This window comes from Callithrix jacchus, chromosome 20 (assembly GCF_049354715.1).
Source record: "Callithrix jacchus isolate 240 chromosome 20, calJac240_pri, whole genome shotgun sequence".
NCBI classification, from domain to species: Eukaryota; Metazoa; Chordata; class Mammalia; order Primates; family Cebidae; genus Callithrix; species Callithrix jacchus.
The window spans coordinates 14,805,365-14,823,620 of record NC_133521.1 but is presented as its reverse complement, the minus strand read 5'-3'; the positions used below and the strand labels follow the sequence as shown (position 1 = coordinate 14,823,620).

General features: G+C 44.6%; 2 protein-coding genes across 8 annotated transcripts in view; one reads left to right on the top strand and one right to left on the bottom strand.

The window, feature by feature from the left end:
* Positions 1-4,008: 4,008 nt before the first annotated feature.
* HERPUD1 (homocysteine inducible ER protein with ubiquitin like domain 1) lies at positions 4,009-15,431 on the bottom strand. Of its 4 annotated transcripts, none has more exons than XM_003735300.6 (8): positions 15,186-15,431; positions 12,339-12,416; positions 12,176-12,250; positions 10,551-10,681; positions 8,336-8,461; positions 7,456-7,806; positions 5,621-5,726; positions 4,009-4,762 (listed from the first exon to the last, which is right to left on the bottom strand). In XM_003735300.6, the coding sequence occupies exons 1-8, from the start codon at positions 15,330-15,332 to the stop codon at positions 4,598-4,600; spliced, it is 1,179 nt and encodes a 392-aa protein (XP_003735348.1). In that variant the 5' UTR covers positions 15,333-15,431; the 3' UTR covers positions 4,009-4,597. The 4 variants fall into 4 exon arrangements, with proteins under 4 accessions (XP_003735348.1, XP_078214371.1, XP_008984165.1 ...); XM_078358245.1 differs by having other exon boundaries at positions 4,009-4,620; XM_008985917.6 differs by having other exon boundaries at positions 12,176-12,247.
* LOC118149719 (uncharacterized) overlaps positions 15,331-18,256 on the top strand; it is a 20,882-nt gene continuing 17,956 nt past the window's right edge. Inside the window, exons 1-3 of one of the 4 annotated variants that reach the window (XR_013530502.1) lie at positions 15,331-16,201; positions 16,411-16,606; positions 17,400-17,535. Coding sequence is in view for 3 of the 4 variants with exons in the window: in XM_078358247.1 (XP_078214373.1) it covers positions 15,331-16,201; positions 16,411-16,499 (960 nt within the window). In the remaining variant the exon portion in view is untranslated. Of the gene's footprint in view, positions 16,202-16,410; positions 17,681-18,256 lie in introns of those variants that run through there. The other 3 variants (XM_078358247.1, XM_078358248.1, XM_078358246.1) reach the window with 3 other exon arrangements.

The following is an 18,256-nucleotide window of genomic DNA, read 5'->3' as shown; positions in this document are numbered from 1 at the left end:
TCAGAGATGGGTAGTAGTTTCTACTGGCAGGGGACATGACAGAATTTAAGGATTCAATGTCCCCAGCTTTATTGGAATCTTCCCTTATGTTCCCATTCTAATTTTCAGGATCTTATTCTTTTCCAGTCAATGCCCTCCCTTTCACTGAAGACACCCTCCAAGGCTGGAATATGGGAAGTGGGTCTGCGTCACAATTCAGCCACATGCAGGATGAGACTTTGGGTTTCCTTTTCATGAATCTCAGCCCTGGCCAGGCGCAGTGGCTCACGCCTGTCATCCCAGCACTTTGGGAGGTTGAGGCAGGCAGATCGCTTCAGCTCAGAAATCTCGACCCTGCAGCTACAGGAGATAAGGGTCTCTTCTAAGGAAGTCACAGCAGGTTTTACGCAGAGCTTGAGCTGGGACTTGAGACCCTGAGCTCATCCTTTCTCTTCTCCACTTTGTCTAGTGTAGCTGGGAGCAACCAGCCAATGTTTGCTCCCAACTCCTTAATTTGACTGCGATATTCTAGGGAGAGTGGGTATCTAAAATATAGCCAAGGGGGACAGATCAGATGCAGGGGACACTGTGGGTGCTGGCTCATGCCTACACTGTCCCCTGCATCATGTGGGTGGTGTCTTCTCCCAGTTATGACAGGAGTAATGGAAGGGATGTACTGCAGGATTTCTGGGCCTGACTGGGCGACTTCCACAAGCTCCTCTAAACTCATGCTCAGCCTCCAATCGAGGAGGAACCCGAGGCTGAGAGTACTGTGCTTTCAATGCTCTGTATGATCAGCACCCCTGGCTCCCCCTTTTCTCCAGTCTCAATCTCCCTACCTCTTCATACTCATGTGGAATTCTCTTCAGTTCCTCCCACACCACGTTCCCTCTGCCTTTGCACAGGCCAAGCTCTCTTCCTCTCTCTGTTACTGCTGCTCACCCTGCAGCCCGTGTCAGTGGCATGCTTCCATTCCTGCACAGGAGTGCTGGGACGGGGCTGCAGGTGTTACTTCCTCATCCTCGTACTCATCACGCCTGTCTGCCATCACTGCGGTACTTGCCACCCACAGTAAGCTATAAGACCCTAGAGAGCAGGGGCCATGCCCAACCTATGCCCCATTCTGTCTCCTGGCCCCCGAGCCATATTTGGCACATGAGGACAGCTAAAAAAATTGCAGAAGAGGTCCACTGCCTGAGAGGCAGTATTTCTAGTCTCAGGTCTGCCTGTTAGGGGTTTGAGACCTTGGACAAGTCTCTCATCTCTGCAAGCCTCTACAAAATGGGAGAACACCTAGATTGCAGGGCTGGCTGGTAAAACAGAGATTATCCCACACATATCCAAGTGCTTTGAAAAGGACCAAGTAATTATTGCATAAAATCAGGGATTCTCCAGGGGACCTGGAGCCTCCCACTTTGTCAGACTGTAGGCAGGTATGGCTTCTCATCTCCCTGCTGGCTGTGTAAAGACTATTTATAAGACTATACTTTCATGGATAATTTCTATAGTTGGTTACCAGAGAAGTTTCTTTGAACATGTAGAACAGTGGTAAAAATAAAAAAGAAATCATTTACTTTTATAATTTTTTTGAGATAGAGTCTCACTCTGTAATCCAGGCTGGAGTGTGGTGATGTGATCTTGGCTCACTGCAAACTCCCACTCCTGGGTTCAAGCGATTCTCCTCCTTTGGCCTCCTGAGTATCTGGGATTACAGGCACCCACCACCACACCTGGCTAATTTTTGTATTTTTAGTAGAGACGGGGTTTCACCATGTCAGCCAGGCGGGTCTCAAATTCCTGACCTCAACTGATCTGCCTGCCTCAGCCTCCAAAAGTGCTGATATTACAGCCATGAGCCACTGCGCCCAGCCAAAAATAAATTTTCGAAAGTTTATCTCCATTGTTTATTGTGTAAAATGTCACATCTAACAAAGTATGTTTGCTATGTAAAATGCCAAAGGAGGTGCTGATTTAGTAACTCATTACTGACTTTCTCAAAACGAGGCACATGGATCAGTCCTAGGCCGTGGGAAGGGAAAGTCCTGGCTTCAGGCATATTAAAGGCCCCAGAAGCCCTGCAGTGAAGAAATCTATCAACTTGGATCAGCCTGAGGGTTCCAAAATGTACTTATCATGAAGCTCATTTTGGGGGATGGGGGTGCAGGGAGAGTGTTTCTTCTACAGGACTAGGATTCAAGAAATTCCACCTTAAAAACACAGATGTAGAAAGCTGCTATAGTCAGAGCTGCAATCTGGGGTTTTGTTTTTCAGTTATATTTACTTGCTACTTAATAATAAAGGCCCAAACCACTAATTTCCTAGGTATTTAGAGTGGTGTGTGGCCCATGATCATGCCACATTGAGTAGCTATGGTGGAAGTACTGAATTTCTGCCAGGTCATACCTTGTCAGCTGTCTTAGGCTTTTAACTGAGAGTCCCTTTTGTCCCAGTGGGGATGGGGCACCAATCTGAACCCTGGTTACCTCTGTTCAGGGGCACCTTCCTGGCACTATTTTGGGCCTGAGGAACCCAGAGTTTAATTTACAAACTGACATTTCAGGTGGTGAAACCCCCACTCCTTTAGAAACAGATGGTACCACAGCTGCCTTGGGACCCTTGCCAAATGGTAATGGCCTTGCCTCTGAAAAGCAATGGGCTTTTCCACCCAAGACTTTGGGAATTCTTAATGTTGGTTTTCCTAAACCAGCAGGACCTGATTCCCAAGCATGTGCAGAATCCAGCTGTTTGGCAGGAAGAGCACGTCTTGAGGCTGAGCTTTTACTCCTGTTGCCATCCTTCTTTCCTTGAGCTAGAGAGGTAATTTCATACCTCCTTTCCACCCCCCCTTAATTTCTATGCGTACTCTAGTTACAAGTCATTTCTTCCTTGAAGCAAATTATCTCTTCACTATTTGTGAACAGCTATTGCCTTATGATAGTTCTGTTCTAGGGGCACACAGTTATTTGTAACTTTTTGCTATTAACTCCTTAAAAAGGATCTCAGTGGCTTTGAAAGCACAACCACACATCTTTGTACCTATCTAGGATCCTGCTATGAGTCATTTAGTGAATGTTTATTTTACATAAACAATGTTTCCAATAAGAATTTAAATGACCACAACCATGATACAAAAGGCTGATTTACTTTGTCAAGAACACCTATCTATAACATTACTCATATGCAAATATATAAAACTTTGCTTTAAAGATTAGTCACTGGCTGGGCGCAGTGGCTCACGCCTATAATGCCAGCACTTTGGGAGGCTGAGGCAGGCAGATCACCTGAGATCAGGAGTTCAAGAACAGCCTGGCCAACATGGTGAAACCCTGTCTCTACTAAAAATACAAAAAATTAGCCGGGCATTGTGGTGGATGCCTGTAATCCCTGTAACTTGCGAGGCTGAGGCAGGAGAATCACGTGAACCCAGGAGGCAGAGGTTGCGGGGGCTGAGATTGTGCCACTGCACTCCAGCCTGGGTGACAGAGTGCATTCCATCTCAAAAAAAAAAAAAATTAATCACCACAGTAATACTTAAACGATTAAAATCACAAACTTAAGCTCAGCTTACACAAGCATAACCTTTGAGCAGATGAAACTATTGCAGATTTGCCAAGTACTTAATACCACTGACTTTCAATTTGGGGAATTTAACTTTGATGGGTTCCTACATAAGCCAGCACTGTTTAAATCAGGAAATGGGGGAAAACACACTGTTGGTAAATTAAAACTTTCAAGTTGGGTGTGATGGCACATGCCTGTCATCCCAGCCACCCAGGAGGCTGAGGCAGGACGTGACTTAAGCCAGGAGTTTGGGGCTATAGCCTGCCACCAGGCCACTTGTGAGTAGCCACTGTACTCTGGAAGAGGAACAAAGCAAGATCCCATTTTGAAAAAAAAGAAAAAAACAAAAACTTTCATGGCCTTACCTGATCGTTCTTACTGGCACAACATTCGGGCTAAACACCAGCAATTCAACTGTTGACTATCTGGATACAACAAACGCAGAGTAAACTGCTAGGACAACAGGAGTCTGCTAGGGTCATTCATAGTAAAACTTTATTGAACAGAAAACCCAGCACAGGTTTTCACCTCCACAAAGTTCCCCTCAGTTTAAAGCACTGCATTTTAAAAAGCAATTATACATAAGTCTTTCCTAGAAAAGTCCTGCTAAAACATGTCTAGCAATTTCATTGATTATATAAAGTAGTACACTTAGTGTAATTTAAACATTCCAACAGGAATCAAATCGTACCAGCAGAACCATTTCTGCATCTATGACTTCTATGTACAAACACACATGCACACACATCTGGAAAAGTTCCTCAAGCACAAACATGCGACACCTAAGGCCTTCTACTTACAGTGCCTATTAAACTACGTACAGTATATATTAAAGCTCTTCAGAATAAAGACATGAGAAGCCTTGGGCATTTTTTGTTCATCAATTTGTATCGCGGCTTCACGTTTCTGCTTTTGCTTGATCACAAAAGCATATCATCATCCATGTTGTTTTTTTTAAGGACTCATCACTGCCATATCCAGGAGAGGAAACCTAGCTGGAGTCAGGTGATCCAGTCCATTCCTGTCACAGCCTCCAGCAGCTACAGCACAAACACCATCAGTGTGCGATGGCTGGGGGGCCTTCCGGAAGAAGAGAGGCAAAGAAAGTCTTGAAGACGAGCCATGCTGTGCTCATAAATGAGGGGCTGGTCTGCTCGCCGCCTAGTATGCCCCTGTCTGGAGGGAGGTGGTTGGGGTCTTCAGTCTCAGGATCAGTGCCTTCCTACAGGTAATGCAACACAATGAGAAAACAATCAGGGCCATGATGAACACCAAGTGATGTTAGGAAAGGCCAGTGTAAATCCCTGGCCTCTGCCCCATAGGTGCAGGTAGCCAGGCAGCCAGGACCCCAGGGAATGATGCCCTAGGCTGGATAGGGCTCTTTCTCTGTCTTCCACAGCACAAGTTTGTTGATAGTTTTCATAGTTTTGAATACTCCTGGCAGCAAATATTGGCGCAAATGAAAACAACTAGATCTGCAACTATTATTATTTTTGAGAGAGTCTTATTCTGTGTCACCCAGGCTAGAGTGCAGTGGTGTGATCTTGGCTCACTGCAACCTCTGCCATCCTCCCACCTCAGTCTCCCTAGCAGCCGGTGCTTACAGGCACACCCAGCTAATTTTTGTATTTTTAGTAGAGACAGGGTTTCACCATATTGGCCAGGCTGGTCTCGAACTCTTGACCTCAGGTGATCCACCTGCCTCAGCCTCCCAAAGTGATGGGATTACAGGTGTGAGCCACTGTGCCTGGCCTTCAACTATTATTAAAATAGTAGTTAATCACTTCATACCAGTTCCTATGGCAAAACGAAGTTACAGACCACTGAACGCTCAAAATAGTGAGTTTAAAAAATCGTTAAGCCAAAATGCAAATTGCCACATGTTAAAAACATGTGATAGAATGTGATGATACATTTGATGTTTTAAAAATAGCTGCTGCTCTAAGAAGAAATGTGAACAAATCATGAAATATTTAGCCCAATAAAATGGTAAACCACGAGCTGGAAATCTCAAGGTTAAGAATTTGAGAGCCTAGCATATCACGTCAAGCTCGCCTGGGCTTTGGGGGGTGCTCCGTACCTGTAAGTTATTGTTGGGGTCCTGGTTTACATCGTCAGGAGGAGGACCATCATTCGGGAAGTTCTGAACCGGCCTTGGTCTAAACGGAAACCACCCAACGTGATGCCTTCAAAGGAAGCATATAAAAGTCCATCTTAGCTGATGTCACAGTGAGACTTACTCAAGAATCCAAGGCTCTCCAGCTCTAATCACAGCAGCACCCTGATTCTAAGCTCACTGCAAGACCCATCTACAGAGGCAATTGATCATACTGTCTCCCAGACATTCTCACCAGCCTGTTAGGTCCTTGAAGGCAGGGACTGTGTTTTATCCATCATTGTATACCCAGCAATAGAGAGCACCTGGCACACAGTATGTGCTCAATAAATGCTTATTTATATGAACTAAACTTTACTCTTGAAAACCTGAATGGAGATACACCTGTAACTATATACAACATAATGACAACCTACATTTGCCATTTAAATATGTGATTCTAGAGACTACAGAAAATATTAACATTTTATTTGAAGAAACCAATTAAATCCCAAGCCTTAAAACAAATGTAACAAATATTAACAATAATTGTGGGTATTTAAATGTTCATTATATTCTAATTATTTCCCTTTTTTATTTTTAAAAACTAAAAATCCATTTTTTTAACTATAAAGGGACATTTCTTCTTTTAGTTTCAACCACAAAGACCCATCACTCTAGGCCAGACTTTCTTGGCTTTGGTGCTAGTGACATACTGAGCCAAATATTTACTGTGGGAGTTGTCCTGTGCATTGTAGATAACTTAGCAGCACTCTTGCTTCTACCTTCTAGATGACAGCAGGACCGCTTCCCTAGATATGACAACCAAAAATATCTACACGTTGCCAAATGTTCCCTGGGGGGAGAGGGTGCAAAACCATCCCCGGTTGAGAATCGGTGCTCCGGGCCACAGCTAAAGCCAAATGTCAGGTCTGTAAAGGTTCTCTGTCCTTTCAGGGGCGGTTGTGGCCTGATAAAGGCAAATATGTTCTTATTCAAAACAAATACAAATTTCTGTTCCACGCCTCAGTATGGCTGCATAATTGTGGTTCATGAGCCTAGAAGGTAAGGTAACTTATCTAGAGAACAAAAGAATATTCTTACATTAATACAGGATTGATATGTTCTGGAGACAATACAACCAAGCCATGAATTCTTTGTACTGGAAGTGCCAGAATGACATACTATTTATTTGTATTTATTCTAAGACAGAGTCTTGCTCTGTTAGCCAGGCTGGAGTGCAGTGGTGCGATCTCAGCTCACTGCAACCTCACCTCCTGGGTTCAAGCGATTCTCCTGCCTCACCCACCCAAGTAGCTGGGATTATAGGCATGCACCACCAAACCCGGCTAATTTTTTGTATTTTTAGTAGAGATGGAGTTTCACCATGTTAGCCAGATGGTCTCGAACTCCTGGCCTCATGTAATCCTCCTGCCTCGGCCTCCCAAAGTGCTGGGATTACAGGTGTGAGCCACTGCACCCGGCCACAGAATGCCATACTATTTAAACATACTTCATCTTATAATAACTGAGACTGCTCAAAAGAGAGCAAAATCTGAACAGGTGCAGTGGCTCGTGCCTGTAATACCAGCACTTTGGGAGGCCAAGGTGTTTGAAACCAGCCTGGCCAATGTAACAAAAGCCCATCTCTACTAGAAATGCAAAAATTAGCTGGTCATACAGGCACCACTGTACTCCAGCCTGGGCAACAGAGCAAGATTCGGTCTCCAAAAAAAAAAAAAAAAGCGCAAAATCTGCATTTCGTGTGAACACTGTAACACTGTATAGTGCAATCTGTATCACAGAAACCATCTACTTACAGGTACATAACGACAGTGGCCCCCATGACCATGAGGAATCTGCTCAGGGAGGAGTAGAAGTAGAGGATACTGAGAAAAACAGAAAATGTAGCTGCCGAATAGGTCCAATCCAACCAATCTCGATTTATCTCATCATCTTCTTCCACAATAGGGCCACCTTGTGCATTCATCTGCAAATTTTGATTGGCTCCAGGATTAACCACCACTTGAGGAGCAGCATTCTGATTGGCTGGCTGGTTTTCAGCTGGAAACTGGTTGTGAATAGGGGCTGGAGCAGGTGCAGAGACCACAGGTATCTCTTGTGCACTTGGTGGTGGAACAAAAGCCCCTGATGCAGCAGTGGCCACTAAACTACAATAAAAATGATAGAGGCAGATACTGTTGAGCAAAGAGCAAAGCACCGTGAAGTCTGTGGCTCTCATAACCTTATTTACACAGCAGTCTTTTACTGTTAAGAATTTTAAGTAGGTAGATATGCATTTTTCTTTAATTTAGTGAAGAACTTCCTTACTAATTGTATCTATAAATGCCTTTTCTAAGAGAAGCCACATGGTGAATTTCACCTGGAATTAAACATCGAGGCCACTGTAAGATTATGGCACAGCAGCAAATTAAAATCCTCACAAATTGAAAAGAAAGTAACATGTTCTAAATAAAGTCACTAAACTGTTTCAGATAAAAGCATCCTTGCATCAGTACACAAATCAGGTAGCAATTGTCATTTACACTCTACTCCACCCACAGACCAAACAGAGCAGGGCTCTGCAGACTGATGAAAATACACGCATCCCTCCATTCTGAACTTTACAGATAACTTGGATGAAATTTCCCTCAATTCCCAGGAGCCCTAGCCACACCCAGCATGCCAGGAAGGACTCACTATTGCATGTAGTACTGTCGTGCATACATCTGCTGGAACCAGGAAAGCTGAAGCCACCCATAGGGTGTGTAACCGGAGAAACCAGGACCCAGACCTTGGAATGCCTGCTGCTGGGCAGCTTCAGGCCTATACATAGATTTTTAAAAACATTCATTTTGAGTGGGTTGAGTATAAACAAATGAAAACTAAGTTTATATTAAAATCATTAATTCAAATCAAACAGACAGAACAATGGGAATTATGGCAGTTACATGGTAATGACTGTATGAGGCACCCATGTACTGCCAGCACAGAAGCCACCGAATGACACAGACCTCCTACCACGGTTTGATCCCACAGGAAAACAGCAGCCCTTGCCAGCAGCTTGCTTAGTGCACAGATATACCAACCACCTTTTCAGGTTAAGTAGATCCCAACCATTTTTGACTTGCTGAGTCTCACTGCAGGTCTCAACCCACTGTTTATCTTTTAGAGAACAGCTCAAAAGCCACATTTCTCCCAGTCTTTCCTGAAGGAAATCTCTCCCATCTTCCCAATAGCCACTTGTTCCCTAGATCTGTATCTATAGTGATGTGTGCATGTCATCACTTGTGCATGCGTACTGACCACCTGGGGTCCTTTACAGGCTTCTAGATCCACAGCAATCTCATGAAGGACATTTTTACAAGGGGAGCCCAAGTACAGCTCAGGGAAGACATGGGCTTTGCACAAGGTCACTGAGCTAATAAGCAGCAGGACTGGATTTCAGAGCTGGTCTGATGTCAAATGCACGCCTCTTTAATCACGCCACACAGCCCTCAACTTTGTCAGGCAGGTGTATGCGAGTCATCTTTGGCTTCGTGCTTCTTACACAGTGAACTTCTTTGGTAGCACATCACAAAATTGAAATCATAATAGAATTGCCGGAAGATCAGGAATTGGTTATGTGGCCATTCCTGCAGGTCAACTTGTATCCTTAAGCAAAGTTATATGTACTGGCTGTTCAATAAATATTTGTTAAATGAAATCAAGTTTAAATATGGTGAAATTCAGAGAGTCAAATATGGCCTTCAATTCTCAAGAACAGTTGAATCAGAATAAGGGATGTAGTTGTAAGTTTTTCTAATCAATAATTTTCTATCCAATAATTATCCAACTTATATGCTGACAATCTTTTAACTAAAGTCCATACAGAGTATTTCTAAAACAGTATTCCAATACAAGTCATCCTTGGTATGACACTGTTTTTGATCATTTAAGAAAACTACAATGCATAGAAATGAAATGATAAAGTGATTTTAAGGTTTCTGTTAGATTTGATAATGGCATTCTAGATACACAAGATAACGAAAAGGTTTTTACAGTTATATACTGAAGTATACAGGGATGAAATAATGTCTAGGAATTACCTTTAAATACTTAAAAAAAAAAAAGGGAAAGGGTAATAGATGAGATATGGTAAAACTCTGAACATTATTTCTTAGGCCTGGGTGGATGGTGTGGGTATTAATGATACAGTCCCCACTGTTGTGTATATTTGTATATTTGAAAGTTCCATTAAGGGGGAAAAAAAATAAATTCCTAAAACACCTGGCTTTAGAAAATATTGCATATAAAAACTACTAGGAAAAGGGGGACAGGTAATTGGAGAGTTACAGAATTTCAACATGTGGTTAACAAATTTTTTCCCCAAAAGTACTTTCATAAAACAAGGTATTCCAAGAGTTAGAAAAATCCAAATAACAGAGCATTTAGTTCTGACTTTTGCTCTAGAGAAAAAGCTTTAGTAGTTATAAAGAGATGGCCAATTTTCCTAGTGCCCCCAAGTCTTTGGAGGAACACTTCTTAAACAGTTTCTCCCTTGTGGTCACCCATTGTTAGAATAAAGCACAAAGCCACTTAGCAAAGCAGCTGCACGATGCTTACAACAGCTGTTTCTTCCTGCAGCAGCACTAATTTCCTATCATGACAGCAGCCAAGTGGTCAGCACAATGGAAGGATAAAACGCCTACATTTTCTTTTTTCAATATATGCATTGCCAACTTTTAAAATTTGTGTATACTAAAAGTCTGTGTATTAAGTTAAATATAGGAGCTCTTTAAAGTGAAGCTACTTATAAAGCAAAATTCTATACATTTAAAAGTTCTGATTATATACGTGTAAACACACCTTATTCTTAAATTGATGCAAATGAGGCACACTCATGTTGTACGGTCCAAGTTATTATAACGCTCACCTTGAGATGTTTTCCCATCCAGGGGAAGAAAGGTTCCGAAAAACTTCCCTTTGCCTTAAATCATCACTTGAGGAATCCCCAGGATACTGTCCCTGATTAAAACCAGTGGGCTGCTCTGTGGATTCAGCCACCTAAACAAGTGTAACATGAACACAGAACAAAGGAGCTGATGCAACTGTCTGAAATCAAGCGAAAAAAATTATTTTGCTGTCAATGGCTTATGTCTCCTACCCTCCACCTCTGAACATGACAATATTAAATAGAAGCATTGTTATGTAAAAAATATTCTGACATTTAGTCAACACAATTTTCAATACATAGATACTAAAATATTCCTATCTTTCCCTAGAGTAACTATGCTACACTTTCATTAAAAGCTTCCAATGAAGTTATCATTGGTGAGAAAGCTTTCTGATGATGCTGTTAAGTTTGCTCATCACAGAAATTTGACCAACAAGATTTATAAATATAACCCAGCCCACAACTTTCTAAAATAGTATTCCAATACAAGTCAGTCTTGATATGATACTGTTTTTGATCATCTTTAAAAATTTACAGTGCATGAAAATGAAACAAAGTGCCTTTAAGATTTTTGTTAGATCTGATAATGGCAAAATAGGGAATTTCCTATGCTCTGTTCAAATATTTTAGGAAATATAATACAAATTTAGAATGCATCACTCCATTAGAATACTAATACCATATATGTGAATAAACATTGTAAAATGAAAAATAAATGCTTTTGTCTGTCACATATGAGTCTTTAAAGCCAGGTCCAGTGGCACATGCCCTACTCAGGAGGCTGAGGTGGGAGGATCGCTTGCCCTCAGGAGGTTGAGAAAAGCCTGGGCAACAAAGTGAGACCAATTTAAAAGAAAAATTCTTTATGGATCACTTGATAAAGACTCTGACCTTTTCCTATCCAACTAATTACAATGAAAATTTCCAAAGAAAATATATTCACTTTTATACTCTTTATAAAATTAATGGCTCCAGCCAGATGTGGTGGCTCACACCTGTAATCCCAGCACTTCGGGAGGCCAAGGTGGGCAGATCACGAGGTCAGGAGCTTGAGACCACCCTGGCCAACATGGTGAAACCCCATCTCTACTAAAAATACAAAAAATTATCAAGGCATGATGGCATGTGCCTATAATCCCAGCTATTCTGGAGGCTGAGGCTGCAGAATTGCTTCAACCCAGGAGGCAGAAGTTGTGGTGAGCAGAGATCATGCTATTGCGCTCCAGGCTGGGTGACAGAGCAAGACTTCGTCTCAAAAAAAAAAAAAAAAAAAATTAATGGTTCTTTGAAGAAACCTCGCTATGTGCTAAATTCAATAAAAACCCAATTAGTGTTAGTTCAGTAATCTAGATACGTAATAACCATAGATCAGATGACATCCCAGAAGATAGTGCAATATGTAAGTCCACTTTTCTACCACAGTGCTAATGGAACACTTTGCTACATTAACCCATCACGTGTGTTGATAATACAGTCTCTAATTCCTAGGAAAGAATCAAAATATTACTTGGTAATAACACCATACAGTCTCTCAATAACAGTTTTATCCAACTCCTTAAGTCTGAATGATGCAAACTGTTATCATCATGAAGAAGCAGACACACCTTGGCACTGATTTCTGGCATTTTTGAAGGACTCTTCACATTGCACACCAGATGCAAAACATGACGTTTTTCCTGCTAAAAGTAAAAAGAAGTTACTTAAGGACCTGAACCTAACCTGGTGAGTGCTTAAAAACATGCAGAAATTAATGTTTAGGTGATGTACCTTTGGAAGCAAGTCCCTGAGACATTGGTGATCCAACAACAGCTTGCCAGAATAAATTAATCTCTGGTCCTCTGGATGCTGACCATGGAAAGAAAGAGTAACAAAGGTCAGCATTTCACTCCCAGAAGTTCTCAAACACTCAAAATAAACTGTTTTATACAAATAATTTGAATATGTATGTTTCACCCCAGCATCACGGGAAAACACTTTTTCAAAGGCTCCATATACAAAACTTCTATTTAGAAAGTACCTAACTTTAACCGGTCTCTAACATGCAAATAAATACAGAATGGCAAATTATCGGCTGGGTACAGTGGCTCATGCCTATACTCCAAGCACTTTGGGAGGCCAAGGTGGGCAGATCACCTTAGGTCAGGAGTTCGAGACCAGAGTGGCCAACATGGTGAAACCCTGCCTCTACTAAAAATGTAAAAATTAGCTGGGCATGGTGGCTTGCACCTGTAATCCAAGCTACTCGGGAGGCTGAGACAGGGGAATTGTACAGAGAGAGACCCTATATCAAAAAAAAAAAAAAAAAAAAAACAGGTAAATTATCTCCAGTCCAAACCTATGTAGGGCAACATACTTCTTAACTCCCATGTAAACTGATTTTCATAACAACAACAAACAGCGAACAGGGCTCCTACAGCAACTGAGTTTGGTTTCAGGAAAAACTCAGAGTACTCCCAAGGCCAGCCTTCACCAAAATCACCTAGCAGTGCCCCAGAATAATATGAAGCTATTCTAAACTTAAGCCTTTATAGAGGATTTCTTGGCATACAAATGCAGTTATAGAGGAAATGGTGTGTGGGTGACATTATATACAACAACCCTGTGAGATTCAGTATCCCTATTTTAAGGGAGGAAAGTCTGAAAAATTTACTTTTCCAAGGTCATCTGCTGCCAGTGTCACAATTCCAAACCCTCTTCTCCTCCATATCAGCGATTTTAATGCCATAGGGACTGCACATTCTTTTATACAAATCTCATTTTAAAAATCTCTTTGAAACTCCCTCTAAACTGTACTTAAAAATAATGGCCTCAAATATTAACATATAATCTGTCTGTCCATTGGAGATCAGCAACGTGTATACCTACTCTTGCCAGCATAACTGATTATGCAAAACCTGGAATAAAGGTGTTCCTGCCAACAGCTTGAGATAATTAAAGCAAGCTGTTTAAAACAAACAAAGCCAAAAGTCCATCTACTTATCCATATACATCAGGACTTTTTGACACTGTAACTAAACCAAAATATACTGAATGCTGGGTTCACCGTTTTTCTCACTGACAGGTGAGAATGTTAAAGGTACATGCTTATATATGAATTTGTAAAACAGTATCTATTAGATATGTATGGCTCTGTGTTTATTAGAGTTCAACCACTAGAAAAGGCTTGAAAACCACAGCTGCCAGTGATTTTGAATTATTTCCACCCTTTTTAAAGGCCTAACTTGACATTGAGTCTTCACTCAAATGGCTGATTTGAGAAAAAATTAAGCACAACTATTACAAAGTAGGGCTTCTCACAGTATACCATTTTCTACCACAGAAAACAAGTGATAAATATGTTTCAGCCATAATAATTTTTAGACACAAATTTGTATACCTGAGAGATATTTATTTACAATCTTAGGTCTTTAGACTGAAGAGATGGGACTGGCGTCCGTCACCAAAGCAAGCCCTTAAGAAAAACCCTTCTCCGAAACCCTGCCTTTTACCATATGATGCAACCATAGGCAACACCTGCTTCACCAATTTGTGTACCCAACAGACATTCTCATGGCAACACAGCCACCCAGTTTCTGGACGCAGCTCTGGTGAAACCGAAAAGTGTACCAGGGTGAATTCCACAGGACATGGAATACACGCGTACTAAATCAATATGCAAATTTCAAAACAACAACTCAGAAGGAAAACTCACTTCTACCTTCTTGACCACATGGAACAAAAACAGACACAGGTGAGTTCCAACCAAAAGTTGGAACTCGGGTTACACGATCTTTTCCTGCCTGGATGCCCTCTCCTGTGTGATAGAGAATTATGCTCGTGGGCAGTGAAGAACACTGCTGACACTTACATAATATCGGAGCAGAAAGTAAATACAGGAAGGGCCAGCTTACAGCCTCATCACGTGGCGGCCAGGGCAGGCGGTGCTAAGGGTGATGTTGACAGATGCGTCAACCAAAACAAAGCAAAGAAGTCTCGCTAATAATGGAGAGGCTGCCGTCCTAAAACCAGACTGAAGGCGACTACTGCCTGCTTCCCTTCTCAGTCGCACTTGGCCAGAAAGTGCACGGGGCTCCTCCCCGGGACTCGGCAACGGCTGCGCGGTCCAGTGCGACAGGGAGGGGCCCGGCGGAAGGTAGACAGGGAGAAGAGCCACGTCCTGCTTCTGGGTGTGGGCCCTTCCGTCCACAGGGTCTGGGTGCTCCCCAGGTTTCTCAAGCCACCGCTCCGGGTGGCACCTGCCCGCTTCTCTCCCGCGGGGAGGTTGCGTTCACAACCCTCATTTTGCAGCACGGATGTTTTCTTACTCCTAGCCGTTGGGTGCAAGCCCAGTTAGGAACCACCGAGTTGCCTGACCGCTGGGGGGAAGCAGGCTTGGAGGGTGAAACGACTCGCCTAAGGTCAGGCTGCTGATTAGTGACGGTCCCTGGGCAAGAGAGGGGCGCCCGCGGCGGCGGGGCAGGGAAGGGGAGACCACAGCCCTGGGGCACGTGACCGACCCGGCGAACGCAGCCGTCTAGGGAAGGCCGGCGGAGGGGGAGGCCACAGGGCAGGGCAGGCGGACGCGGCGGCACTGGGGGCCACAGCCTCGGGGCGGGAAGTCGGGGCGGCTCTCACCGGACGCTCAGGGTAGACGCGGCTCAGATGGGCCTTGAGGTGGCCAACGCTCCAGCTGCGATCGCCGCTCAGCTCCAAGTCGCGGTGGCGCTGGTTGGGGCTCTTCACCAGGAGCGTGACGGGCTCGGGATCGGGCTCGGACTCCATGGCGGCGGCTGTGTCGGGGCTCAGCTGCGCTCCGAGGTGCCAAGAGGCGGTGTCGCACCCGCCCGCAAACTCCGCAACGACTGTTGGCGTCCCTGGGGCACGCGCCCCACTCTCGGGAGCCTTTTATGGGCTCCCCGCGCTCGGCTCTGCGGACAGAACCCTCTGTGGCTGCTGCCCATTGGCTGAGGCGGAGACACTGTCCCAACGTGGCCCAATCGGCGTCCGGATCCGGGAGGCAGAGGGCGGACCAAGCACGTGGGCGCGGGCTGATGCAACCCGCCGCCGCTGCGTCACCCTCAGGCTCGGCTGCGCCCCGGGAACCTGGGTTTGGCGGCCATGTTTGGGTGCGCTGCGGCCCGCGCTAAGCGCGCGAGGGCTTGGCCTGAGACTTGAGGGGCCCCCAGCTCGGGTGACTGAGGGCGCCCGAGGCAGGGGGTGGGAGCGGTGTATCCCAGCAGACCCCAGTTTAGCAGTCTCCTCAAATTGTTTCCTCACAAAGCTGCACCCCCGCCCTTTTTCACCCCAGGTGCCAGTGTCCACTTCTCCTTTTCCTGCCTCAGGTGGCCCCACATGGAAACCTCCCGGGGAAGCCCGTCCTATAGGGGAAGACTCTCCACCTGACCCTCAAAGAACAGCTGGGCAACCCGTTGTGCAAGTCCACCCAGGAGAACGTCACGTGCTCATAGGAAGGACAACGAAGGAGGGAGGCCTGATCTTCCTTGGGCTGGGAGGATGGAGGCATCCAGGCAGCTGTTGCCAATTTCCGTGGGCTTCTGACTTGCACGTTTGGGACATAACCTATATGATGATTGACAAGTCAGCCACAGCCCTGCTCACACTGGGAGTCCCTGCCAAAAGGGCATCACTTTGTAAGATACACATGCACCCTTTAATTGGGGCCGAGACGAGGAGGGCAGGGTTCTCTGATTCCTGAAGTGGGACCACAAAGGCCTCTCTATTGTAGGCATTCCCTCCTCCTCTGTAGGAAAAAAAAAAAAAAAAAAATCTTGAAAAACAAAACTGACATTGCCCCGGCCCCCTCCTTGTTCCAACCCCCTTGGGACGTCTGTTTTTTCAGGTGTCGTCAGGAGCTTGTCAAGGGCAGGAAGGCAACAGAAGGAGCCTGATCTGGTTGGTGGGCCTGTTCATCTGCTGCAGCTGCCATAACAAAGTGCCACAAACTGGATGGGGTAAGACAGGGTCCCCAGCGCCCCGCCAGGCCACGGACCCCTAAGAGTCCCCGACCTGTTAGGAACCAGGTGGCACCGCAGAAGGTGAGCAAAGCTTCATCTGTATTTACAGCTGCTCCCTATTGCTGCGTTACCACCTGAACTCTGCCTCCTGTTAGATCAGGGGATATTAGATTCTCATAGGAGATGGCCCCTATCGTGAACTGTGCATTCGAGGGAACCAGATTGTGCTCGGTACAAGAATTTACTGACTGGTGATGGGAGTGGAGCTGAGGTGGAGATGCTAGTGCTGGGAGTGGCTGCAGATACGACTAACATTAGCAGAGAGGTTTCACTGCACAGAGACCAACATAAATCAATTGCTTGCCGACTCCCCTCAAAACCCTATCAGTGAGTGGCAAGTGACAAGATGCATCTGGTGGCAGACTTTATAGTGGCCAGTGAGTGGTTGTACTTCAGTTGTACAGCTGCATCTGGTGGCCTTCAAAGTATGTTTGAGACAACTTCAAATCTCCACATGTTCTGGATTAAAGTCTAGGCAGAGAATCCTGAGATGGTCACAAAAGCACTGAAAAGCCTGCTTCCATTTCCAATATCCTTTTTTTTTTTTTTTTTTATTGAGACAAGGTCTCACTCTGTCACCCAGCTAGAGTGCAATGGCACAATCCCGGCTTACTGCAACCTCTGCCTCTCTGGTTCAAGGGATTCTCATGCCTCATGCCTCTGTCTCCTGAGTAGCTGGGATTACAGGCATGCACCACCACATTTGACTATATATTTTTTTGTATGTTTAGTAGAGATAGATGATGTTTTGCTGTGTTGGTCAGGCTGGTCTTGAACTCCTTGCCTCAAGTGATCCACCTGCCTTGGTTTCCAGAAGTGCTGGGATTACAAGTGTGAGCCACCATGCCTGGCCTATTGCAACATCCTGTCTCTGTGAAGCAGGGTTTTCTGCAGTGACAACAACCAAAATGAGTAGACTCAACATAAGCAACATACTTTGGGTGTTACTGTCTCCCATCATCCCCCAATGGGACCGTCTAGTTGTGGGAAAACAAGCTCAGGGTTCCCACTGATTCTGCATTATGGTGAGTTGTATAATTATTTCATTATATATTACCATGTAATAATAGAAATAAAGTGCACATTAAATGTAAAGTTCGAGTCATCCTAAAACCATCCCCCCACCCTACCCCTGGTCTTCCACAAAACTGGTTCCTGGTGCCAAAAAGGTTGGGGACTGCTGGCTTAAGAAACAGAAGTTTATTGTCTTGGTTCTGGAAGCTGGAAGTCTGAGATCAAGCTGTCGGCGGGGTTGGTTCCTTCTGAGCCTTGAGGGAGAATTTTCCAGGCCCCTCTCCTATCCTGGTGGTTTGCTGGCACTCTTTGACATTCCTTGGCATGTAGAAGCATCACCCCAACCTGCCTTCATCTTCTCGTGGGTTCTCCTTGTGTGGGTCTCTTCACATCATTTTCCCTGTGGTCATGGCTGGCTGCATGTCCACATGTCCTCTTTTCAGAAGAGTACCAGTCATAGTGAATTAGAACCCACACTAGTAACCTCATCTTAACTTGATCATCTGCAAAGACCCTATTTCCAAGTACTGCCACATTCACAGGTTAGCACTTCAGCATCTCTTTGGAGGACTCAATTCAGCCTGCAATAGTCAACCTTGATATAACACAGAATGCAGGGTTGTTTCTTGGACTCCCGACCTCAGGTGATCCACCCGC